The sequence below is a fragment of the Tiliqua scincoides genome, chromosome 5 (genome assembly GCF_035046505.1).
Source record: "Tiliqua scincoides isolate rTilSci1 chromosome 5, rTilSci1.hap2, whole genome shotgun sequence".
Classification (NCBI taxonomy): Eukaryota; Metazoa; Chordata; class Lepidosauria; order Squamata; family Scincidae; genus Tiliqua; species Tiliqua scincoides.
The window spans coordinates 139855408-139882455 of NC_089825.1; the positions used below are offsets into that span (position 1 = coordinate 139855408).

The 27048-nt window shown below is 47.1% G+C and overlaps 1 protein-coding gene across 1 annotated transcript; it reads right to left on the reverse strand.

Annotated features, from left to right (window-relative positions):
* On the reverse strand, positions 1-27040 carry LOC136653914 (vomeronasal type-2 receptor 116-like). Its single transcript, XM_066630785.1, has 7 exons — positions 26971-27040; positions 10355-11170; positions 9744-9811; positions 4761-4832; positions 3889-4029; positions 1869-2007; positions 1-470 (listed from the first exon to the last, which is right to left on the reverse strand). Exons 1-7 carry the CDS (start codon positions 27038-27040, stop codon positions 1-3), a joined length of 1776 nt encoding a protein of 591 aa, XP_066486882.1.
* Between the last annotated feature and the right edge of the window lie 8 nt (positions 27041-27048).

Here is a 27048-nt window from a genome sequence, read left to right on the forward strand (position 1 = left end):
TCAGCAGCCCGGGAGACGACCGCCTACTGGAGCCCTTCCGTTGATGCCCTTCCCCACTGAGCCCATGCGCAGCCGTGCCAGCGCTGCCAGCTCTCCCTGCCCAGCCACAGGGGTCCCTGCAAGGAGCCCCCCGCGCTCGCCACCAGCAGCTCTGTCCTGAGGTTCAGCCCGCTGCAGGGCAAAGGTAGGAAGGGTGCAGGGAAGAGGTGCCTGGCTGCCCTGTGCGGGAGGGTCCCTGCCCCCTTGCCCAGCAGGGTGCTTGCTCACAGTGGGGGGCAGAGAGCAGGTCCGAGAGAGCCGCTGGTGGCATGCGCAGGGGGCGCCTTGCAGCGATGTGCTGCGGGTGCAGGCTGCTGGTGAGTGCGGGGCCGGGGCGCCGCCTTCGCCCACAGCAGCTCCTTCCTTGGCAGGCAGGGGCGGAGGTGCTCTCCTAGACCAGCTCTCCGCCCCCACTGTGAGCAAGCACCCAGCTGGGCAAGGGGACGGGGACCCTCCCACACAGGGCAGCCAGGCACCTCTTCCCTGCGACCTTCCTTCCTTTGCCCTGCAGCGGGCTGAACCTCAGGGCTGAGCTGGCTGGGTGGCAGCCGTGGGGAAAGCGCCCCGCTTCCAGCCCCCACTTGAGAGCCGCATCAGACCAGTGAAAGAGCCGCGTGCAGCTCTGAAAACACAGGTTGCCGACCCCAGGTCTAGGACCACGCAGAAGCCTTACTGAGACTCCAGACGTGGTCAGACATGCAGGGAAACCTCAGATGCCTTCCTTGGTTTGCCGTGGAGTTCTGTGAGGCTCTGTAGGGATCCCATGAGTGGGGGGGTGGATTTGAGCACAGGGCGGTGGCAGCATCTTGCGGGGGAGCCATCACGGACCTTTACCCTGAGTGTGGGGCTGGGGAAGTCCACCACTGTTAGCCAGCCAACCAAAAAGTCACCCCAGATAACAGGATAAGTGAAATACAGTATTGAGATCGTACTTATTTCTCTTCATATTTTGCATTTAGCTTTTTGCCTAGCATAGAAAATGCTAACAACCTGATCCTGTATGTGAGACAAGCTGGTATAAAGGGAGCCCTGCCAGCATTCTGCCGGCAGAAGACAGTTTCTGCTGACAGATGTAGACCTAGTGCCAGCCAAAATGCTGCACCACCGTGTATCAAACACAGACGAGATGCTAGTGCAATCCCAGCAGCATGAGGGTATTCCATAGGTTTGTCACGGAGTACGGCAGTGCCAAATCCGATCCCTGCCCCGCTTCTTGGGTCTTTCTGGGGCCTTTCTTGGGTAGGTGGGTGCCTCCCTCTCATAGGACTCTCTATGGGCCCTAGAAGGGAGGGTTTGTCCCTGGGGTGGTGCAGTCCCTGGCCCACTTTGCACTCACCTTCACTAGCTAATGTACTGGGCTGTGATGGGCTCCTGGATGGCAGTGCCCCAGGAACTGCTGGGCTGGCTTTGCATCGGTGGGTGGGATGTCCATGGCCCTGAGCCCCCTTTCCCATCAGACAGGGCTGCTGTGTTCTTCTGCAGGCCATACTGTGGAACATGGCACAAACACCTTGGTGACCTTGGTCCTCATCAGAAGTCCCCTGGATAGTTGCAGGCACCAGAAGAACATCTTCAGCATCCCACACATACACACCACAGTCATGGATGGTATGCCATGTTGAACCTGCCATAGGCCTTGGGGGCTCCACCACATAAGGCATCATGGGCTATGGATGGTACGCCATGTTGAACCTGGCCATAGGCCTTGGGGGCTCCATCACATAAGGCATCATGGACTAAGGCCATGGGGGTAGCCATGGTTAAGAAGGAGGCAGCTGGCTATCACCATGTGACTGCACGGCCCTCCAACTCCAAGTCCCCACACCTACCTAGGAGCCGGCTCTTCCCCTCTGGCCATGACGCCAAGGTGGCCTTGATGGCAGAAGTGTCAAGAACCTGGGCACCATGGATGCTGCCAGGGAACTTGGCAGTGATGCTGGTGAAGAGTCCCCAGGCATCACAGGTTGCCTAGACATTCAGGGTGTGCTGCTGATGTCTGTTGCAGTTCATCCTGGGCACTTCAGGTGGAGTGGATATACCCACATGTGTCACATCATCAATGGAGATGAATTTGAGAAACACCACAACACCATAGTATTCTTAATGCAGGTGATGCAGCTATGCCACAGCAGTGAGGAAGGTGACATAGACAGATAGGTGCAGGAAGTTGGCACTGAGGAACTCATCAACAGATCAACTGGTAGATAATTAGGCAGTTCCTGTATTGACATGTGATGACCCCTGGAAGCTTTCAGTCCCCAGGTAGTGGAGGGTCATCAGGAATTTCTGGAGGAAGGGGATGCTGTTCTGGGTTGGGACTGGATCCTGGGGCTGAAGAGCTGGCACAGTCCCCTATCCAGCTGGCACACCTGGATGCAGGACACATCTGTAAGAAGGGCCTGATGGATGAGAGGCAGGGTCCTCTAGGGGCGGTACCATGTATGCCATTCCTCTCGCTCGACGAGGTAGTGTGCAGGAGTGGCACATGCAGGGGGTCCTGACAATTGCTGGGAGGGAGGAGTGTCACTGCAAAGAGCTTCCACAATGGAAAAATGAGCCCCGTGGGATGTGACCTGTGTTTTTTGTCCCACTGGTGTGCATCAGGGTGCTGCTATGGCCTGCTGCTCCCAGCCCCCCCACCCCCGGCTGTGCTGGCCACATACTTCAGTCCAGACCAATTGCTGCTTGCACAATCTGGTGCTGCTTGCACAACCTATCCAACCTGTTCCAGCCAATCTTCCCTCAATCCTCCCCCAAACCATAACCTGCCCTCACGACCCACAACTTCCTTCCACCTCTGACTTCTCTGTTCCAGCTGTGCATCTGGAAGTTCACAACATCGCCACAGCTTTTGTGACATGGTTAAGAGGACATAACAGCACTAGAGTGTGAGATCTGCTGCCGTGGGCTCTCTGTGGAATTGGGCTGCCCGACTGCTTTTTTCCATGAGTCTGTGAGCCCACCAATTTTCTCTCCCGAGGAACTTCCATGGCACAATGAGGCACTACAAATCTTTTTGCTGCCTGTGAATTATTTATTTTAAACATTTGTATCCTGCCTTTCCTATGCTGAAACAAAAGCGGAAGGTGGCTTTTGAGTGGCAAAGTGCAACTTTTGAGTGGCAACTTCAGCTCAGCCCTCAATTTAACTTCCCATCAAACAGAAGGAAAAAGTTTAGTTAATAGAGTAATGTTTATAGAGAGACGGCTTCATTCAACATCACCATTGATTATCTTTTGACTATGAGGTGCTTCATAAGCATAAAGGTGGACCGGATTTTGCACATGGCCTATAGCCTTAAACAAGATAATACACAATACGGAAAGTGCAACATTGATAAGAGGAAAGGAAGAATTTAGGGAGGGACCAAAATTACTTTTTCCTTACTAGCTGTTCTTTGGTGTTCAACTCAGGCCTCAGTACAATGATGTAGACTTTAGGGATGAAGATGCAACCCAGCAATCCAGCACTGGAGGCCAAGATGGAGAAGATCTCCACGGCCACCATGTATTTCCCCTTGGTGCTCAAGTAGGCTGGGATAAATGATACCCAGACACTGCAACACACCAGCATGCTGAAGGTGATCAGCTTGGCTTCATTGAAAGTATCTGGCAGTTTTCTGGCAAAGAAAGCCACGGCAAAGCTGATGATGGCCAGAAAGCCCATGTAGCAAAGCACAGTGTAGAGCATGGTGGGTGCACCTTCGTTGCATTGCACTATGATTTGAGTGGGCTGAGAACGCATGTCTGATTCTGGGAAGGGGGGAGACGTGGTCAGCCACACTGCATAGATGCCACTCGGAGTTAGAGAAGAGAGTAAGATGACCGACACTGCCAGTCTTTTCCCTACCCATTTCCTCATCCTGTTTCCTGGCTTGGTGGCCATGAAGGCCACCACCACGGTGAGGGTTTTGGTCAACACACAAGAAACAGCAATGGAGAAGATGATGCCAAACACGGTTTGACGGAGAAGGCAGGTCACCCTCCCAGGCTGGCCAATGAACAGAAAGGAGCAGAGGAAGCAAAGCAGCAGAGAGCAGAGGAGCACTGTATATTGTATACAAATATAGTACAGGAGCACTTGCACACAGTTTGTGATTTTATTGAGTGTGCAATCCTAACCCCTTATGTCAGAGCTTTCCAGCACTGGCATAGTGGTGCCAATGGGACGTGTGCTGCATCCTGCAGTTGGGTGTCACTCACGGAGTCCTCCTCAAAGAAAGGGAATGTTTGTTCCCTTATCTTGGAGCTGCATTGCCCTTATGTCAGTGCTGGAAAGGGGTTAGGATTGTGCCGTTAGTTATATATCCACATACTGGTATGTAAGTATTGTTATAATCTCTCTATGGATTATGGCAAACCTTTCATCACCAGGATTGGGCTGTCGCATGGAGCTACTTATGACAGCAGAAGACACATCCTCTGTCGTAAGGTGGCTGCCAGCTTAGTGCGCAGCACTCCGTTGGTGGCCATGTTGTGAGTGCTGCTTCAAGAGGCAGCAGTGCTGCAGCTCAGCCAAACAGACCCTGAAGAACCAAGTAAGGTCGCAGTGGGGGGAGGTGATGAGAGTGGGGCGGGGTGGCTACTGGCAAAACCGGGTGAGGAGGGGGACGATCCGGGGCATGGAGGCAGCAGGATTTCATGTCCCTTTGTATTCTTTTACTTACCTGTCTGGAGCAAGATACTATCTTCAGAGCACTGAGCGCAGTCATAGCAACATACCTGAGCACCCTGACGAACAATCCTGCCGTGTCCAGGAAGGCAACTCTCCACACATGTGGACTGTGGACGCATCTGTCAATAAGTAGAAGGGATGGGGTTGAGAGTGGAGATTATCTGTTTCTTTTTCTCAGCTCCACAAAGTGAGGTTCCCATCCATTTTACACAAGAACACACTAATGACTAATCCATAGTGAATATATATGGAGCAATCAGTGTTTACAGCAATGTTCTCTGTGATTTACTAGCCTTTTGATTTGTCTTTCTACATTTTACATTTTGTTTTATCTTTTACTCTCTGCTCTGTTTTCCATTTGCAGTTCAGCCTCACCAGCCATATGAACTTATACCATCTGCTAGACCAGTGACTTTTCAACCAGTGTGACATGGCACATTAGCGTGTCATGAATGGTCCATAGGTATGCCGCAGGAATTTGGGAGAGGGTCACTTATTTGTGGGGCCATTGGGGATGTGAGCCCCCCATCTGTCACATGAGGTGCCTTGTCAATTCTCAGAAAACTGATAGTATGCCTTGACAACTTCACTGCATTGTCAGTGTGCCATAAGGTGAAAAGGGTTGAAAATCGTTGTGCTAGATACATGGTCCCTCTAGACCAGGGGTGCCCAAACCCCAGCCCAGGGGCCACTTATGACCTTTCGGGACTCCCAATTTGGCCCCCAGGGAGCACCCTGTGTCCAATGAGCCTCTGGCCGTCCAGAGACTTGCTGGAGTCTGCATTGGCCTGATGCAACTGCTCTTAGCATGAGGGCAACTGTTCAACCTCTTGGCATAGAGTCATCCCTGAAAAGTTGAAATCAGAGAAGGGAATGGGAAGGGAGAAAGTGCAAGAGCCTTCCTCTGTTCTTTTTGAACTGGGGATTGTATACTTTAGAAACATGCTAGTGTTTCCCACCTGCTTAAACTTGTGATTCCACACTATGGCACTTTGGTTGATAGTGAACTCTTTTCCTTCAGAAGCCCAGGGATCCATCTTTCCCACGCAGATTCTATGAAAGGACTTATTGGGATAAGTGACTGCGTTCATGATATCAAACGGAGTGGCAAAATCCATATTTTCATCAAAAAATATTTCATCCCCAGCACTATTGTTGAAGTGAATGTTTTTCAGAAAGGAGTGAAGCTATCTTGGAGGAGAGGAAGAAAGAAAAGAACTTGGGTCAATGATCAAGAACAAGTTGAATGCAATTTCTTTGACGTTTGACTTTTTCTAGAAAATATCTGACTAGCTAACACATAAAGCCTCTTTCTTACACAGGAAGCAGTGCATATCCCATAGGCACAGCAGCACCAACACTGGAAAATTGGATAGGATTCATCCCTTATTCGCTGCACTCATCAAGGGATGGCACCCGCTGGGCACTCCTTCAGTCCAAGGTGAACAGGGTGACAGGATGCAGGGAGAGAAGCCCCATTTGAACAATGTTCTTTCCTATATGCCTCTCACGTCTTCAAATATGCTTTCTGGTTGCAGGTGAAGCTGTTTCTAATCTCCCAGGCTCCTCATGTCTGATGGGCTCTAATATTTACTATATTTACTGTGCCGTTTCAGGGCCGAATCCCATCCCATTTTCCAGTGCCGTGCTGTTGTGTCAGTGGGGTGTGTGCTGCATCCTGTGGTGGAGGGATAATCACTGGGGTCTTCTCAAGGTTTGGGAACATTTGTTCCTTACCACGGGGCTGCATTGGGGCTACACCGGAGCTGGAAAGTTGGATAGGATTGGGCCCTTAGTTTTCTCTGTTGAATGTTGAATATATTTAGTGATTGAACTAAGGGGGAAATGCAGGATACTCTTGATGAAACCCACAGGTCCACTCCCCCAACACTCTCCAAATTACAGCTCAACATGCAGTCTTCTTAAAACAGTAATAAATGGTGCCAGCACAAAACCTAAGGTGAATGAGCCCCATCTGCCCCTTGAATAAAGCACTTTGGACCCAGTCCTATCAATTCTTCCCATCCTGGAGCCTCCTTGTATCTCATTCTTCCCCTTCCATGCCCCATTTTGCTTCCTCCCTGCCCCTGCTGCTGGCAGGTTTGTCAACAGATGGGGAGCACTGCTCCCTCTTGTGGCAGCGCTCCCAAAATGTCTGCCGACAGTTGCGCCAACAGCTGCCATTTTATGGAATCATAGAGTTGGAAGGGGCCTAATTGGTCAACTAGTCCAATCCCGACAGTGGAACTGTTTCTTTTCCTACTGACCAGCACCTACAGCCCCCCCCCCCCGTTTTTAACCTTGACTGTACTGGGGCCTGAAGATATTTCACAACATAGGTAGATTAGAGGTCAGAATGTGGTTGCCAACAGGAACCAGTCACTGGTCAGATCAGCAGTGAATCAAGAAGAATTTGTTTGCTGTCCCCAAAAGGGTGTGGTAGTTTTGCAGGTCTCAGTAACGATTCCAAATAACCCCCCATTTTTGCAACCTGTGAAAGGAGCAGCATACATGGAGGCTGCTATTCATAACATACCTGGTGACAACATCAATTCTCCCAGACAGTTGCAATTGCCAAGAGAATCCACCCTACCTGCCACCGCTGGACATTCCGAAGATCCCATGTGCCTCCGTCCCCCTTCAGCTTCTGTTTGGACTTTGATGACTCCATGGCATGGAGAGCATGCACTATATCATAAACAGCATTGTAGATACCATAGCTCTGCCCAGACATTTTCATTTCAAAGATGGACTTGGGCAGGCTGCTCAATTTCTCCTCCCCAGTGCAATCTTCTGCTCCTGGTATATGTAGACCAATTGAAGGTACAGAACAGTGAAATACAGTAGACTGTATTCAGAAGAGTCTGAAGTGATAAAGATTAAAATTGTTAAGATTTATTTTCTCAATGATCCCCTGATATCCTGCCACGTCATTTCTGTGCAGTGAAAAGGACAAAGTGCAATTGAAGGACTGTGGTGTGAACAGATCCAGATGGAAAACGGAAGAGAAATCCCAGTGAGCTGTTATGATCCAGACCCTCTCTATTGGTTTCATTTCATCACGTTCACTTTTGGACAGAATCTTGCGCAAACCCTCCATAGAGCGTAAACCCCCATGAACAAGAATCACATTGCTTTTGGCTGAGGACATGGTAGAACATGTTCGTTCCAGTTGGTCATGAATCTGCTTCTTCATTTCTCCCAATAAGGACTTGAGCATTGGAACAACTTCCCTGAAGGGAACACCAGAGATGTTTTCAGAGCACAGTAGAATCTTTCACAATCTGCAAATGTCAATGAATGCCCCCAAATGTGTGACACAATAGAAGTTTGATTTCAATTTGTGTTCATTGTCCAGCAAATATTGTGGAGACTTCTGATGCTGCAGTCTGCGCAGGACTACTGGAGTCCTAATTATATTTTATGCATAATTTCACATCTCAGAGTCTAATTAATATTTTTAAAATGTTTAGGAATAGGGATTTGGAGCAGAGAATTGGGTGATATGTGCTTAGCTCTTTCCCTACTTACAGTTTCTCTACTAAAAATTCACTTGTATCTCCCCCCCCCTCAGGATTCCAAAGAAAGGCCAACACATGTTAGGGGTTTCCCAGGGAGAACTGGGGCTGGAGTCCAGCAGGAGCCAGGAAGGAGGGGAGAGGAGAGAAGCTATGGGTGAGAGACAAAGACGAAGATGGGTTCCTGGAATTTGGGCTGCAGCTGAAGGCAGGATCTTTTTATAGTTGCCTGTAGTCTGAACCAAAGGAGGCCTGGAGGATCTGAGACCTCTTGCCATCTGTCCTGCTTCAAGGCACACTACTGGCTTGGGTCATGATCTCTTGGGAGGTACCCAGCACCACATGCACGTGGGGCTCAAAATAAAAAGAAATAAAAGTGCTTCTCAAGCAACACAGCAAAGGAGATTAGATTCTGCTTGGTAAAAAAAAAAAAAAAAAAAAAGGCACCAGGGCACTAATACACATTATACACAGAAATTCATGTACTGCATTATTTAATACCTGATGATGAATACCTGAATAAATAACATGTTGTGGGCAAAACAGAGCAGAGCCATTTTAACTCATAAATCTTGATGGGAAACATGCTTCGGACTAAAGATAAATTTAGTAATGAAGTATTTTTTTTCTGAATGTACAGGAGGATATTTGATCAGACTTTTCACTTGGACAGAAGTTCACTTTTCAAATATTAGGTACTACTTACTAGCTCCTGCCCCACCCAATGGGTAGGGATGGCCCAGGAGCTTTACCCCCTCTGGCTGGCTCCTTGTCCTCCCAGGGCATTCCCCTGTGGGGTTCCCTTGGGCTGTGCTCCCCCTCCTTCAGCTTGCCTTCCTTCGTCCTCCTCCTTCCCTGTTGTGGATCACTGTCAGGGTAAGTCCTGGGAGACAGGTACTCAGGTAGGTTCGCACGAAGGACACCCAATCACTGCAAAAGTCAGCCTGGGGCTATTAACTTTACCTGGGGGTGGGGGGTTATGCTGGCCTCCAGAAAAGTCCAGGAGACTCTGAGATTGGAGCTCTGTGCAGTCATGGGGGCTGTGAGCCTCCTGGACCCTGCTAGAGGCCACTGCAATCCTCCCAGGTAAGGTGAAAAGCCCCTGGGTCGCCATGGCGTCATGATTACTGCAGCGCTACCAGGGCCTGTCAGTATTGCTTCATCTTCAAACTACATAAATGTCTTTAATTTACGCTTTTATTGGCTTGGATTCTCCATAATGTCTGGTGCAAAAGATCTTCGTACTCCACTATAAGAACACAAACAGGAACTTATTTTGCTATCTCTGGAAGGGAAATGGGCCAACAATAAATGCATCAACAGAGAAAGGCACTCATCATGATTTTATTATCTAGTGATTGCTTAAAACATACTAAATGATTTTCTAATTATGAAGAAGATACAACCTTGTCCATAGGATTACATTTTAAAATGCAGTGAAATAGACAAGGAAAGAGGAAGCATGTGATGAACTGGGAACATTAGTCAGTACTGCAGATACTTGTTTCCTACCAGCTGCGCTCTGGTATTTAGGTTAGGTCTCAGTACAATAATATAGCACTTGGGGAGAAAAATGCATCCTAGTAGCCCGGCACTGGAAACCAAGATGGAGAAGCCACCATATATTCCCCCTAGTGCTCAGATATGCTAGGAAAATGGACACCCAAACACTGCAAAAGACCAGCATGCTGAAGGTGATCAGCTTGGCCTCATTAAACGCATCAGGCAATGACCTGGCTAAGAAAGCCACAGTGAAGCTGATGAAGGCCAGAAGCCCCAGGTAGCTCAGGACTAGATAGAACATCTATCTAGAACAATAGGACAACACCTTGGAGGAGAAGGGAGGAATGAGAAATTAGATTGACCCTGAAATGTCAGATTGGTGAAAGTTGAAATGAATCTCAGGATTATGTCCAAGAGGAATAGTTGGGAATATAGAAGGAAATCACATGAGTTTCTATAAAACAATGGACATATCTCAAGGGGTTCATGCACAATGCTACGGACGAAGGTACTCAAGCAATTCAGTCAGGTGACAAAATTCTTTTTCCTTACTAAGTTTTCCTTGGTGTTAAGCTGGGGCCTCAACACAATAATGTAGAATTTGGGGAGAAAGATGAAACCCAACAATCCAGCACTAGAGACCAAGATGGAGAAGACCTCCATGGCCACCATGTATTTCCCCTTGGTGCTCAGGTAGGCTGGCACAAAGGACACCCAAACACTGCAAAAGACTAACATGCTGAAGGTGATCAGCTTGGCCTCATTGAAAGTATCAGGCAGTCTTCTGGCCAAAAAAGCCACCAAAAAACTGACAAGGGCCAGAAATCCCATGTAGCCCAGAACAATGGAGAACATGAAGGTTGAGCCTTCATTGCACTGCACTATGATCTGACCTATCAGGGAGTGCACGTCAAGCTCTGGGAAGGGGGGAGACACTGCCAACCATGCTGCACAGAGGCCAGTTTGGATCAGGCAACACACCACGATGACGGACATGGCCAATCTCATCCCTAACAATTTTCTCATCCTGTTAGCTGGTCTGGTGGCCATGAAGGCCAGGACCACAGTGAGGGTTTTGGCCAACACTGAAGAAACTGCCCCAGTGAAAGTGATGGCAAACAAGGTCTGCCGGAGAATGCAGGATGCCTTTCTGGGCTGGCCAATGAACAGAAATGTGCAGAGGAAGCAACACAGCAGGGAGAACAGCAGGGCACAGGTGATGTTCCAGTTGTTGGCTTTGACAATGGGGGTGTTCCTGTGCTGAATGAAGCTCCACACGAGCACAGGTGTGATGGTGGAGAGCAGAAGAGCAGAAGAAGCCAGAACAATTCCCAAGGGCTCTTCATAGGACAAAAAGGTTATGGCTTTGGGGATACAGTGATCCTGGTTCCTGCTTGGATGCTGGTCCTCTGGGCAGTCACTGCAATGATCTGCATCTAAAAGAAACATGCAGGGATTCAACAGTTCAAAGTATACTTGCGTCACCTGAGCCTGTCTGGCAACAGTGCAGTGCAATCATAGGATGAAGTGTGCTAATGAATACATACAAAAGAAATCACTCACTCAAATGTTTCTTTGTCTACATCCATGTATGTAACATATCTAGGTATCCTTTGAATGTCAACCCTCAATAAATCTGGCATCAGGCTTTACCCAAATGTCAGCTGTGCTGTGCCTAGGAAGTGTGTGCTGTCATGGGGGGCAAACAGCTGGCCAGCAGAGTTGCGTATAGGCTGCCCAGTCACCTGTAGGTCTCCTCCTCCATTTTGCTGATGCGCTTCCGAGGAGAGTCAGGGAGTGTTCCGAGGCAAGGTTCAAGGATTCGATCCTGGTGCATGTTGCTGCCACCAGGATCCACCTCCTCTCTCCCCTGGCCTGATCTCTCCTCACCCACAACATGCCCCACTTCTGACTTACCGGCATCTGCAGCAATGTGGTTCCAGATCTGTAGCTGCTTTGAAGCAGATGCTTGGTTTGGCCCAGTGGTGACACCAGCTTCACGCCATCACTGGGCCTTTGGCAACAGTAGACACCTGCCCCACTGTCATAACAGTCCCATAGGACTGGGCCATATTCTCTGCTGAATTGTTGCTTTACTGACTGTATCAGTATGATGAATTGAGGATTCGTCCCTAATAGTCCAATCCTAAAGGTTCCTAGCACCGGTGCTGAGCTCCAGTGCTGACACTGGGTGTTGTAAACATGTCGTTAAGCACATTTACGGCACCCTTGGAGTAGGTAGTTCTGGATGAAGAATGCCATGTGACTGCGTGGAGAAAAGTGGGACTGCCAGGCAGTGGTATGGCCTTTTGGTTTTGGGATGGCGTTGTGAGCGGGGGAAGGGGGAATTGGGGAAGAGATGGGGTGGGAGGGTTGTGGGAGTGGCAGAGGCCTCCTCCGCCATATCCCATCCTCTGTGTCCAACCTGCCAACCAATAGCTTGACATGAAGGTTCTCACATCAGTGCCTGCAAAATAGCTGGTGCAAACATGAGAAACCCCATAGCGGGACCTGAGACATTCCTCGGGGGAAGGGGACAAAAGTTCCTGGATGCCACAGTTCCTCTGAGTGCTGGGAAAGAAAAGATTGGGCTGGAAGACCTTTGAGCAGCTCATTTCCACAAACTTCTGGCACACCGATTGGATGGAGCATCACCTTCTTCACTTACCCAGCTGGCTGGAAATCCTCCCTTCAGGGCACTGAGCACAGTCATAGCAACAGATCTGCTCCCCCTGGCGTACCACCTTTGTCTGTCCAGGATGGCAGCTCTCAGTGCATGTCGATCGGGGCGGCATCTTCAAAAAACCCCAGAGGAAATTGGTTTAATATGGAAATCAACTGTTTTCTCTTTGCTGTGATGTTTGGTTTGGTTTGGTACTGAGAATACAGTAATGACATATAAGTCACGTTTCTGTAAACATCTATATTCGACATGTGCTCCTCTGACCTCATATACTGATTAATTTACTCCTATATTTATATATGTTTATTGCCAGATATTACTCAAGGTGGTTTACGTAGGCAGGCTGTAGACCCAATAAGTGTCCTTTCAAAATTGTTCTATATATGAATCAAGATGTTTTCGCTCCTTGGTTACTTACCCTATGTACCATCCCTTCACGATATTCAATTCAGCATCACAATTCATAGGAAGATATGGATAAACACAAAGACAAAAGAGCATAGATATCATATGCCTGGGCATGCATGAGCTTTGCATGTATTATCCATGGTTATTCATCCTATTCTACAAGCACAAGCATTACAACAAACCTGCCCCATTTGTCCGTGTTATTCTTGCATCACTGTTATGATAACCACAGAAGTCTGGCAGATCCAGAGTAAATCCCAGTGAGTACCATAGGGCTTGCTTCGGAGTAAGTGCAGCATGCACTGGAAGATTAATTCCCAGACATCTGCTGAAGGGTACTTCCATGTTCTTCTGCAACTGTGGAACTATAGCTCAGCAATTACATAAAAGATCCTTCCCACCTGATCAAACTTCTGATTCCACACAATGGCGCTTCCATTAACGGCAAACTCTTCTCCTTCAGGAGCCCAGGGGTCCACCTTTCCCACCATGACTCTATGGAAAGACAGATTGTGGAATGTGATGGTGTTGACAATATCAAAACCTGTCGCCTGTTCCCCATTTTTATCAAAGAATATTTCTTCGCCTGCACTATTGTTGAAGCGAACATTTCTCAGAAAGTGGTGAAGCTGATTGAAGAAAAAGAAAAATAATAGGGGTAAACTGTTGAGCAGGAGTTCTTTTGATATCACTGGAATCTGCGACCTTGACCTTCTGGCACTGAAGAGACTGTGATTATACATGCAGGCGCATGGTTAGGTCATTGGACACCTGGGGCCCATACATTATTGACACCTCCCCCTGTATATGACATAATTTTTTTCTGTAGTAGTCATGACATGAAATGAATAATAATCAGGGCCAGAAAATAAATATTGTGAACATTTCCTGAAAGACTGCATACAAGCAAAACCTATGAGAACATTTTTTTCTATGTGATGATTATAAACATTAGATAGTTAAACTTTCTCAGAGTTATTCTCACCCCTCCTCCTACTCCCAGTCCCCATTTCCACCAGAATTCACAATTCATTTAATAACCCCAAAAGTTATCCTTCAATCTATTGCTCCTCTAAATTAAGCCCATTTCCAAATGGAAAGGACTCGGGCTTAGACAAACTAAAGTGAAAATATTGTCTCACTTCTCGCTCAGTCCAGTTGCATTGCAAGAGTGGATCCAAGTCCATCCACGGGAATGCAGGGGTGACTGTACACATTAAAGGCTTACAGGAAAATCCTACCTGCCATGGCTGAACAGCCCAAACATCCCCTGTGCCTCCAGTTCCCTTTAATCTATGCTTGGATATTGAAGAGTACATGGATTGGAGAGCATGTGCTACAGCATGAGCAGCATTGTAGATATTGTAGCTCTCACCGGACATTTTCATTTCAAATACGGAACTGGGGAGACTGCTCAGCTTCTCCTCCCCAGTGCAGTTCCCTGTGTTTGGTAGATACCAGTTGAACTTGGGGAGCGAACACCAAAATGCAACTGACCAAAACTTATGTATGAAAGAAAACACAGGCTGATGTGGATTTATTGCCTCAAGGAAGTCTTCATATCCAGGCACGTCCTTTGTGTGGAGTGTGAATGACAAGGTCCCATTGAAGGATTTGGATGTGAATAGAACCGGGTTGAATACTGTTGCAAAATCCCACTGAGATGTCTTGATCCAAACTTTCTCTGTTGGGTCTTGCTTTGCTTTTTCATAAAATGTTAGAATCAATTGCAAACTCTCCATAGATCGTGACTCTCCATGAACAACAATCACGTTGCTCCTGGACATGGAGACAATAGATCTTACGCCTTGTAAACGGTCATAAAAGGGTTGGTTCACTTCCACATACGTCTTTAGTCCTGAAAGAACTTCTGTAAAAGCCACACAAATGTTGTTTTGGAGGAGCCTGGGAATGAGAGTCCTCAGAAATGTTTCTCCATTGTCATTGTCTGAAACAAGGAGGCCAATCCAGTTCCATTTGAAATGCCGAATCAGTCGAACAATCCCAGTGTACTGAGATCTTGCATTTGGGACCATCTGGTAGAGGGAAGGGAACTGTGTTCTGTCACTCAGTGTAGAGTCAAAGAAGTCATAATTGAGCTAAGGGGAAATGAAATGAGCTTTTTAGGGCAGACAAACATCTGATGATTGCTAAATAAAAAGGTCCTCTCTCAAATGCCTGGCAGGTTATATAGTAGAGTTTTTTGTACTTGATCCTGTAACAAAAATTTGGAAGTCTCCATTTTCTGGGGTGTAGTGTTTTGGGCAGGATGACCAAGAGGCTTAGGATAATTCATTCAGGCTCCAATTCTGTCCACACTTTCCTGGGAGTAAGCTCTATTGACTATCATGGGATTTACTTCTGAGTAGACAGGCATAGGATTGGGCTCTCAGAACCCACTCCTGTCCAAGTTTCCAGCTTTAATTCCGCTGTCAATGTGTTATGCACTGCATCCTGAAGTGTGGGGCATTCATGGAGACTTCCTCAAGGGAAGGTACTGGAGAAAATATTTTGCCCACATACATTTGCCGCTAATTCAGTACAAATTATTCCCTCCTTAAAGTGGTTTTTTAAGAACTTAATCAGGTTTTGACATTTTCACACATCACTTGATTAACATTTGATTCCAACTCTGTGCTAAATGGATAGAGAAGAGTCTTCTGTCTTCACTTGTTGTAGCCCAGATTGTCTGCTCTCCTAGCAATCCTAGTGTCTGTACCTCTCTCTAGATTAGGGAACACACATACCTGTGGGATCCTGTAGATATTTAAGATGTGGGGCATCAACTTTGAGTTCTGAGGAATGAGCCCCCCAATGACGACAATGAGCTCCTTTTCCTTGCTGCAGACGTAATTAAGGGGATGCCCCTGACCTGTGAAAAGGAGACGCATAGTTCCAGAACAGGACCGCCTGGCATTGTTAGCGTTTTCAATCGGTAAAAAATTCAATGTCTTGTTTGTCAAGAGGTTGACATCTTTCTCGATTTCGAACCTGGCAAACATCATGGCAAAGAGACGATGGAAGTACTTCAGAATTACGCTGAAATGAGACAATCATGTAGTCTTAGGCTCTGGTTCATAGTCAATATGGTGAATGGAAATGCTTCATGCTCTTTGCATAGCCCTTACTTGTGCTTAAAATCAGGTTGATGGGCCCACGTGCAGCTCTGCTTTTCTGAACTTTCTAGCTCTCACTATGCTCAGTTACAGGCAAGGAATTCCTGGTAACATCTTTTGATGCCCAACAAGGAAAAGAGATGGAAAATAATATAATCCTATCACACTAGTTCCTTCTGAACAAAAGTCGGAAGGGATCTGGTCACCTGGCCTGCTGGATGTGTCCACTCATCTTCCCATAGTTTATGGGTGGTTGAACAGGATGACATTTTCTTCTCCTGGAACAAGCCAATGAGGAAAGTGGAGTCTCAGTTCCCCAACTCCTGACAAGGGAAGGCTGGCTTGAGAGGTTTTGTTTCTGTCATGGAAGAGCCCTTTGCTCATGCCTAGATGAACTTCAAGGGTAGAAAGTGACAAACAGATCCCCTTATAGTGCAGGGATTGTTTCATTAAAAACTGGTTTTGTGTTATTTTGAAGATGCTCTAAGAGGATTTCCTACTTGGAGGCAGGGGTTTGGACTAGATGGTGCTTTAGGTTTTTCCAGCTCTAAGATTCTATTATTCTTTACTTTGCCACTGTATGCATGTCTCCTCATTGTGTTCAATGGGGCTTACTTCCAGGTCAATGTGAATAGCCATGCAGCCCTAAGGCCTAATCCTATGGGCACCTTCTGTTGATGGAGCAAGTGTTCCATCACTGGAATCCCTCTCCACTACACAAGCAGTGACAGGGCATGCAATGGAGCCACCAGTGTGAATGGCTGGCGACCGTGTGTGTGCACCACCAGAAACCTCAAGCTCCCCCCAGAGCATGCAGTGTGCACCTCCACCTTTGAGAGTGGCAGGGGATGGGATTGGACAAAGTCTCTCTAATCAAGTATCCATTTTGCCTCTTTTGATCTATTTCCTTCTGCATTTTAAACTCTTCCAGCTTTTAAGAAACCAGCTTTGTTGCTGACATAGATCCAAGTGACTGCATTCGACCCGGTCTGGGGGCTTAGCCTACTGGCACCACCACTGTCACTGAGGCTCTCCCTCAACATGCCTCCCAGCCTGATCCTTCCTCTGACCCTCCTCTGCTGACCCGCCTGCTCTGGAATGGGATCTGCACTCCTTCCGTGTTCAGGGGCCTCCAGCCATTTGTGCTGGGGGCCTGTGCACTGCCTCAGCCCAAGCCTTGGGCTGAAGGATTGCAAGTGCCATCAGCACAAGTCCCGGATCACACAGGCCAGTAGTCTTGGCAAATTCGCCCCATGATTCCTACAACTCTTCAAACTCCTGTAGCAGATACAGATAGATCACCTTTAACAAGCCTGGCCAGTGACTCACTTAGCCTCTCTAGCTTCTTGTCACGTTTGCAGCCAAGTTGAGGACACAATTAGCACCTCCATCATGTTCTCCTTGACATATCTGAGTCCAGGACTCTTGTCTAGGTTGGAATCATTTAAGGGGAGGCCTGAGATCAGCCCCAAGCTTTCAACATATGATATAAACATGTGGTCAGTGTTTATGGGATTGCAGCCCTAGCAACTGCTTATGATTAGGCCAAGTTGTATGAGTGAGTAGTGAATACACTGCAGCAATTTTCAACCCCTGTGAGTGGCACATTGGTGTGCCACGCACGGTCTGCATGTGTGCCATGGACGTTTGGGGAGGGTCATTTATTAGGCCACTGGGGAATGTGGGCACTCTGACTGGCAGCTGGGTGTGCCTTGTCCAAGAACCCATGGTGAGTCTTTACAATTTTACACCCCTGACACTGTGCCATGAGCTGAAAAAGGTTGAAAATATCCTATACACTGTATTGCTTTGTATTTTGAATGCACATTTTTGCAGTTGCATTATTATCCCCACAATAAAAGTGATCTATTGTTACACCGTCACCATTGTGCCCCATAGCTCTTGTGTGTCATTCCACTAAGTTGTGCCATTGACCTTCACACTCGAACCTGCAGGCATATTAGCTTTCCTCCATGTGTGGTCATGTTCCAGATGTCTTTAAAAGCACACCCACTAGCAAACCACTTTAGTGCACCGGCTGCAGCTCACATAACCAAATGTTCTGTTCCTTCCTACAAAAAAACTTCTCCACACAAGGATAATGAGCAGGGAACATCAAATGAGTTCAAGACTAGTGTTCACCCTGACATCCTAGTTCTCTAGATGCAGGGGTCTTTTGGTATATGTGAACTTGAACTCACTCCAAGCCACCTCTAGTGCCCCCACTATTGCCACCAGTCCAAAAGTATGTAATCCCAAGGAATTTTTCTATATTTACAACACTGATTTTAATCAGAATTACTAGACATCAAAACCACAACCCAACTTACAATCTTTCCAGGGAAGATACATCTGGAGTTTCTTTAAAAGAGAGATCTTTCTGCTCAACAGTACCGAAAGAGGCAAAGACACCAATAGTTACGTCTGGAGACTGATGGGTGTTCTTCTGCCTACCCCACCTGGACTGGCAGTTGTTGATGACACTGTAAGGCAGTTGCAGCAGCAGCACTGTTGACCATCTGAACAGCAGCATGTCTGAACCTCAGCCCCACAGCATTCTACCAATTTCCAGTGACTTCCACACATGAGGCACCATGAACACAATCATCAGTCATGAGGAGAAATGACCGTAGAGGGGCTGAGCAAAGCCCCACTGCTAAGTTTCTCACATGAGGTCTTCATACTCAAGCGACAGACACCTGGCTGTATGCAGTGAATACCCTACACCTGCCTCGTGTAGCTGGCTTTTCAAAAGCTGAAGTGCACATTTTATCCTCAACTCCCAAGTGGATTCAGCTGTTTTTGTTATGAATTTTGAAGGTGGCTTCAGATTATCCCTGGGACTTCTCTAACGGAAGGCAGTGATTTTGATAATGACCAGGCAGATGATCACATTGAGAAACTTTTTCAGATGTCTGCAAGGCTGAAGAAGCTGTGTGTGTGTGTGAAGAGCCCTACACATGTAGGACCTAATGTTTCATGTTGGATGGGTGGGTGGTGATCAACAGGTGGAGGAGGTTTAGGACGCAATCCTAACCCCTTAAGTCAGTGCTTACATCAGTGCTTACGTCCTACCCCTTATGTCAGCACCAACATAAAGGCAATTCAGCTCTGAGGTAAGGGAACAAACAATCCCAGACTTTGAGGAGGGCTCCATGAGTGACACCCAACTGCAGGATGCAGCACACATCCCATTGGCACCGCTGTGCCAGTGCTGGAAAACACTGACATAAGGGGTTAGGATTGCACCCTTAGAGTCCAATTTTGAGCTTCTGGACATCCAGAGGAGCAGCAGCACCTAAAGGCAACCGCTGCATCCTGAGTTCCATGTATGTGCCTGCAAAATAACCGGCGCAGTGTTGAGAGGTCCCATGTCAGACCTCTCCACTGCATGGATCCACTGCATGGATGCCCGATGCAGTGTTCTTGATCCAGCGGAGCAGAGATCCACCAGTCCCGCCCCTCTCCCTGCAATGCTTACGGTGTGCTCACGGAGTCCCCAAAAGTGTCCACTGTCTGCCCCCTGCCTGGTTTGTTTGTCTGTCACTCCCACCTTCCCAGACATCTCCTGTGCCTCCATTTCCCTTTAATCTGTTCTTGGATATTGAAGAGTACATGGAATGGAGAGCATGTGCTACAGCATGAGCAGCATTGTAGATACTGTAGCTCTCATGAGACATTTTCATTTCAAATACAGAACTGGGGAGACGGCTCAGTTTCTCCTCTCCAGTGCAGTTCCCAGTGCAGTGCTTGGTAGATACCAGTTAAATGTGGGGAATGAACACTCAAATGGAACTGACCAGACACTATACAAGAAAGAAAACATAGGCTGATGCGGATTTATTGCCTTAAGGAAATCTTCCTATCCTGGCACATGGTTTGCGTGGAGTATGAGAGACAAGGTACCATTGAAAGATTTGGGTGTGAATAAAAGCGGGTGGAATACTGTTGCAAAATCCCCCTGAGATGTCATGATCCAAACCTTCTCTGTTGGGTCTTGCTTTGCATCTTCATAAAGTACTAGAATCTTGTCGAGGAGGGAGTAGCTCCTTATCTGGTTGTCCAGCGAAATGCAGCTTCAAGGACACAGCCCACAACGTAGAGAGTGCACAGACGCAAGGAAATCCATCACCATTTCAGTCTGTATTTACAAATTTACAATAATAGCAGCAGCAAAGCAAAACAAAGCAGAGACAGCAAAACATACAACACACATGACCACCAACGACCCACACATGAGGGCTCTCACAGTCTCTTATAAAGCTCTGTGCACGAATCAGGATGGGTGGTGTCTCCACACCCTGTCTCATGCTACATGCGTCATCAGCTGGCTCACTCTACACCTGAGTCCTGGTGACTCAGCACTTCACAAACATTAGGCCCTACCTTATTCAGGCCTGCAAATTTAACCTGGATTATGTTCTAACCCTGACAAATCAATCGCAAACTCTCCATAGGTTGTGAATCTCCCTGAAGAACAATCATGTTGCTTTTGGACGCAGAGAGAATAGATCTTAGTCCTACTAGACGGGAATAATCCTGGTGGGGCCCTTGCAGCCCCGCCGCCATTTGCACTGCCCCTCCCTCTCAGCACATGTGGTATAGGTGGGAAAATACAGACATTGCAATGGGCTGCCTTTTGGAACTGAGGGCTGTGGTGCAGCTGTTGCTGGGGCTGGCAGGCTGCCCGGCTTCAGTCTGCACCAATCTGGCAAGCTCCCTGTCGCAGCTCTTCCATGCTGACACTCCAAACTTCTGAGAAAGAGGTAACGTGGAGCAGGGAGAGTCACAGGTGCCAGATGAGCAGCTCCATCATTTCTTTGATTTTATTTGAAGAATACGGACTTGGATGAGAAACCAATTCCTCATTCCTGCCACTGTACTGCAGAGGGCCTGTAGGGTGAGCAGGATTCTCCGGCTGGATTTGGATGGCCTGACTCGGAACCATTTAGGTCTTTCCAGCACTGACATAGCTGTGCCAGTGGGGCATGTGCTGCACCCTGCAGTTGGGGGGCAGCTATGGAGGCCTCCTCAAGTTAGGGCCATCTTTGTTCCCTTTCCTCAAAGCTGAAAAGGGGGTGAGGATTGTGCCCTGAGTGTTTGAAGTCAGTCATGAGCACCTCCAGTGGTGCTCAAAAATAAATCCAAGTCAGTCTAGGCAGGTATAAAGTATAGTAACTGGTGCTGTTGCAAGGTGTTGCAAGATTCAAAAGCAAACTCAGTAGGCAAGACTGGTGATCGTCTGCAAGCTTTATTTCTTTGCCAGCAACAGGCATCTCAAGGGACTCCAGTCTGAAGCAGTGAGATCAATTTTCCCAGTCTGAACCTCTCCCTTATATTTCATTTTGGCTCCTTTGTTTGAGGAGTTTTGCACTTTCCATTGGCTGGAGTTTGACATCATAGATGGGGCTTGCTCTGGGTTGGCCGGAGATAGCCTTACAAACATTTGATTGGTTGGTTTCAAGTTACAGGTTTCAAATAAGGCAATACCATACATTTAAACATATAGAAAACTTTGTTTCCAAGTACCAGTAGAGTGTGCTGTGTTGTTAGCAACCTTCAGTCTCTAAAGACTATGGTATCGTGCTCTGAAAGGTGGTTCTGGAACGGCGTCTAGTGTGGCTGAAGAGGCCAATTCAGGAGTGACAATCCCTTCCACACTGGGAGCAAGTGCAGTCTGTCCCTGCACTGTAACCTCAATTATATTCAGAACTGGCTTTTGGCATGTCCTTGTACTTATTTCTTGGCATCCTTAACTTGGATGGCCTTGGCTAGGAGCCATCTGTTTATCTCTTACATTCCTTCTGCTAGACACCATGGGGCTCTCTGCCAAACTTTGTTTAAGCTGAGCTCTCTGACTTTCCTCTATTCCATGTTGTGATTCCCTGTATGTGACCTGTTACCTTTGGATGTACAGTGTAATTTATTTAATACAAGACAAACAAAATCCTTATTGTAAAAAGGATTGCTTTCAGAAAACTTTCTCTTTTACTTTGACCAAATTATAGCTCCCTCTACAGTCTCTTGTAGCCCAGACAAAGGCTCTCATAGATATTTCTGTTATCTTCTGTCTAGCTGGTTCTGCAGGTGTCTGTATCTCTGTTTGTTAGAAAATCCTATTTCACCTGTCAACAGATAAGCCTCTCTCACCAAAATGTTGCAGAGCCGTGTACTTTCCCTGCTCTGTCCATAAGCAGTTGCCAAAAGTCTATCTGAGATGCAACAAATTCTGCAAGTCTTTGAGTTCTCAAGGTCTCAGAGATACAGGCTTAGGAATGCTTTTGCCAAGACATCTGCCTCTGCCAAGGTTGCATTTGAGACTGGTGGCTTAAGCATTTCTAATAATAGAATCTAATAGCTTTTTGCTATTCTGTGTATTTTTATTAAACATTCTAACAGTTAAAACTCACTTTCATACTACCATGCCTTTATATATATGTTGATTACACTCTTAAAGACACTAACTATTAAATATTGAAGAATTATTGGCAACCAAGCCATCATAGTAATCTTTTTAGCACTTGCTAAGATGCTTTTGGTATAATACCCACTAAATAGCTCTCCCAGTGTTTAATTTATGTATATGAGACTGTCTTTTTGGTTTAGAAAGGAAACCTCAAAGCATTATGATTTTAAATCTGCAAAAATGCTTTTTGCCAAGGGTTTTCATTTGCTCATTGTTCTCTGTTTACAAGCAAAGAGCTTGAGATGACTTGGGAGTTTCCCTCTCTCACCCTCCCTTTTCACAAGACAGTGCCTTCAATGTGCGCATTGTTTGGAACTGTTATCTGATGCCTTGGTATACTGCCAAGAGCTTCCTGACATTCTGCCAAATCTAGCTGCCAGCCTGCAGTTTTCAGACCTGGTTGAAGCAGAGACTAGCTTTTAAGCTTTTTAAGCATCTCAGCTTCTAAACATTTGCCATAATAGCATAGCACTCTTTTAAGCATTTATCTTATCCATTCTGTCACCTTCTGTCAGTGCTACAAAACTAGCTCTTGCTAACAGTCTGGTCACAGCCAGGTGAACCAGCTTCTGCACCAGCCCTGCCCTCCTGCCTCGGTGTCCCTTTTTTCTGGCACTTTTCTGCCCCCTTCACTTCTCTTCAATTGCTGGCAGTGTTTTCTTTGCCTGTTTGTGCCTTTTTGCCCTTAACAAGCTCCTCCATTCCCGGTGCTCTTCATGGCAGCCACTTGCCAATTGCCTCATGGCTTTCTCCTCAGGCAGCCACTTTCGTCCTGGGCGAGTCCACTCCCTCTGAGGAGCTGAGCTCCTGGCTCTTTCCTCCTCCAGCCTGGGGAGGGTCCTGATCACAGGCCGCGTAGACTTCTTAGGAACTTTCCCATTTGCTGTGCTTGTTTCTGCCTGGCCGCTTCCCTCCCCTTTGGCAGCACAAGCATTCAGAGTTGCAGAGACACAAGTTGACCTCCCACTGCTTACTCTTAATATGTGAATTTATTGGCATACAACTATAGAGTAATATCAGATGACAAAAGGTGGCATATATATTAAAGGGGGAACTTAGAATTCACTGTTGGGTTGTTCTACATAGTGAACAAATGTGTGGATTCTTAAAGCTTCTATGTGAGTGTCTGTCAGGATGAGGGAGGCCTGTGTGTGCTGCTTGTGCTGCCCCAGTTGCTTCCTCTCCCCACCCAGCTTGTCCAACTGCAGCGGCCAGGGAGTGATCAGTATAAGGCTTCCTGGGTAGATGATATGATGTCCAGGGAATAAGGGGACAGGTTAAGGAGGCTGCCTGTCTCTGCAAGAGGATTCAGGCCTGCTTGGAACTGCTCATTGGAGTGAGGCCACCTCTGAACTTCTGCAAGGCAAAGCCAATCAAAATCAGGAAAGTCAGATCATGAGGGTTGCACAGCCCCTTTCAAACCCTCTTTGTATGTCATTTCTTGCTTCATTTATGGGGAGAGACCTCCCTGGGGAAAAATTAGGATCTATTTGAATATTGGAACCAGAGAGCCTGAGGGGTGGTGGCTCTGGGGAGGGGCTGGATCTTGAAGATCCAGGTCAGCCCCTGCTTGGCCATGATACTTTTGGGGTGACTTTGGCAAGTCATTGTCTCTCAGTTTAACCTCACTCACAGTGTTGCTGTAGGGGACAAGGGAGAGACAGAACCATGTCTGAAGGAGCTCAGAACCTGAGCTCCTTCAAGTAAAGGTAGTATAGCATCTGAGAAATAAAGAAGGGCCAGGTCCTGTCTGGTTTTCCAGCGCTGGTGCAGCCGTGCCAATAAGACACCCACTGCATCCTGCAGTGGGGGAGCAGTCATGGAGGCCTCCTCCAGATAGGGGAACATTTGTTTCCTTTCTTCAGGGCTGCATTGCAGCAGCAGTGGTGCTGGAGGATTGGATAGGACTGGGTCCTAAGTGGTCCCTTGGGAAGGCATTGATATCAGGGTGGTTTGTTTGCCACTCCTTTGGCCCAGAATAGTGTCAGTGCTATCATTGGCTGCGTATGTCTTTATACAGCACTCTCAAATGTTTTGTAAACTCAGTCAGCACTCCTGGATTATCAGAAGTGCTACAGGTTACTCCTTAATCATCAATGAAGATTTCTACACACATGATTGGGGACATGCCCTTTAATTTACAGTGTTTTTAATAATCATAATCATAATCATAATCATAATCATAATCATAGCAGCAGCTTACTTACTGCACACCATGCTTGCTTGACATTACTAAGACCATTAGATGGAGGCTCAGGTCTCATAGACTCCTATGTTTGGTCTTCCTTACTATGGCAAAACGTGTTCCTGAGCAGCAAGATTAGATATGTATAGGGGATTGATCGGTCACATTCTCTGTATTTTGCATCAGAATTCTCCCATTCCTTCACTATTTCCCCATAAGTTTAGGTCAGACTTAGCTCAGGCCACTCATGACCAAATTGCATTCAGGTGGTTAATTCATCCCCATCTTATATGGGCTATGCCCAGTGGCGTAGCTAAGGGGGTGCAGGGTGTAGCAGTTGCACCGGGCATCAAGCTTTAGGGGGGCAACAACCTGAGCTTGATACTAGTGACCAAAATTGTGAAAATCTTGCTATGTATAACTAAAACCATCATATTATATATCATTGGAAAGGTAATTCAATGCAGAATGCAGTTAAACAAACCAGATTGGAATATCTGTATTCTATCAAAAGTTATGGAAAATTTACCAGAAAATGAAAGCACAACTGTCTTATAGAACAAAAAGTGGATTTGCTTAACTCCAAACGGACCTGAGTCTGATTGTTCTGAGTGTCAACGAGATGTTCTTATGATACAGCATGGAACCAATAACTTTTTATTTATTTAATTAAATTTGTTTTTATCATGTGGGGGCTACAAAATCTTCTTTGACCCCAGCTATCAGATTGATGCCTTAGCTATGCCACTGACTGGGGGGAGGCAGCAGAGCAAGTGGGTGATGAGCTGCTGGGGGGAGGAGGCAGGTTTCCGCCCAATTTTCACTTTTTAAAAAGCCTAGGTGTGATGTCACTTCCGGTTGTGACTTCACTTCCAGGGCAACATTTTGAGCTTGGCACTAGGTTACATGATCATTAGCTACGCCACAGGCTATGCCAGCAAGTAGATTAGGCCTTCATGGGCCCATGGTTGTCTGGCAGTGACCAGCAAGCATTCAGCACCCTATTTTGGACTACATTTGTAAGTTGTTTAGTCCAACCTTTCAATAGCCCCTGGTTGCCTGGCAGTGCCACTCTCTTTTCAGCACTCTGTATGGGGCTACCTTTGTAGGTGAAGTAGGCCTTCAACGGCCCATAATTGCCTGGCAGTAGCTAATGACAGTTCAGCACCCTATCTGAGGCTATATTTGGCCCATAGTTACCTGGCAATAGCTGGCAAGCATTTGGCACCCTATATAGGAGTTCCTTTATAGGTTCAATATTACTTTATTGGCCCATGTTTTCATTGCAGTAGCCAGCAAGCATTCAGCACAGTATATGGGACTACATTAACAAGTGAAATAAGCCTATACTGGCCCATAGTTGCCTGGCAGCAGCCAGCAAGCGTTCAGAACCCTCTCTGGGGCTATATCTGCAGGTGCATTTATTTGCCCATGTTTGTCCGGCAGTAGCTGCTGGGCATTCAGCACTCTATGTGGGTCTACATTTGTAAATGAAGAAGGCCTTTATTGGTCCATGGTTGCAAGGCAGTTGTCAGCAAGTATTCAGCACCCTATTTGGGACTATGTTTGCAAGTGAAGTAGGCTTTACTGGCCCATAGTTGCCTGGCAATAGCCAGCAAGTATTCAGCACCCTATTTGGGACTATGTTTGCAAGTGAAGTAGGCTTTACTGGCCCATAGTTGCCTGGCAATAGCCAGCAAGTATTCAGCACCCTATATGGGACTACATTTGTAAGTGAAGTAGGCATTTACTAGCATATAGTTGCCCGGCAGTAGCCGGCAAGCATTCAGCACCCTATATGGGGCTATGTTTGCAAGTGAAAATGGTATTTATTGGCCAATGTTTGGCAGGCAGTGGCTGGTGGGCATTCAGGACCCCAGATGCAGCAGAATTTGCAAGTAAAATAGGTCTTCATTGGTCCGTGTTTGCCTGGCAGTAACCAGAGAGTTTCATTCCCCTATATGGGACTACACTTACAAGTGATGTTCTTTAGTTGTCAATGGTTTCCAGGAAGTAGCTGGTGGGCATTTAGCACTCGTTGTAGGAATAGGTTTTTGTGAGTGAAAGAGGACTTCATTGGCCCCTGGTTACCTGGCAGTGGCTGGCAAGCATTCAGCACACTGTATGGGCTACATTTGCAAGTGAAGTAGGCCTTCATTGCCCAGTGTTTGCCTTGCAGTGGCTGGTTGGTATTCAGCACCCTACATGGGTGGGCTGCATTCATTCAGAATTGGGGCAGCATCTGTTGCAGCAGTATTAGTCTTTCACCAGTGGATATTAATGCATCGGCCAGTGGAGGTTGGTCGCTTCTAAGTTCTACCTAAGTAAGTACTAGGCCAATAGGCTATGTGCTGGCCTGGCTTGTGGATGAACGGTACCTGGTGTGATAGGTACCACTGAGTGAGTGTTTGGGTGCCCGGTGTGATGGGCGTCCCATGTGGGGGCCATGGCTGCGG

Excerpts from the sequence above, each read along its gene's own strand:
- LOC136653914 (XM_066630785.1), bottom strand. The coding sequence starts at position 27,040 with ATGGCCCCCACATGGGACGCCCATCACACCGGGCACCCAAACACTCAC. Across the intron at positions 11,171-26,970 it reads AGTGGTACCTATCACACCAG|ATGCAGATCATTGCAGTGAC; the intron begins GTACCGTTCATC and ends TGTTTCTTTTAG. Across the intron at positions 4,030-4,760 it reads TTGTTCGTCAGGGTGCTCAG|CCTGGGAGGGTGACCTGCCT; the intron begins GTATGTTGCTAT and ends TTCATTGGCCAG.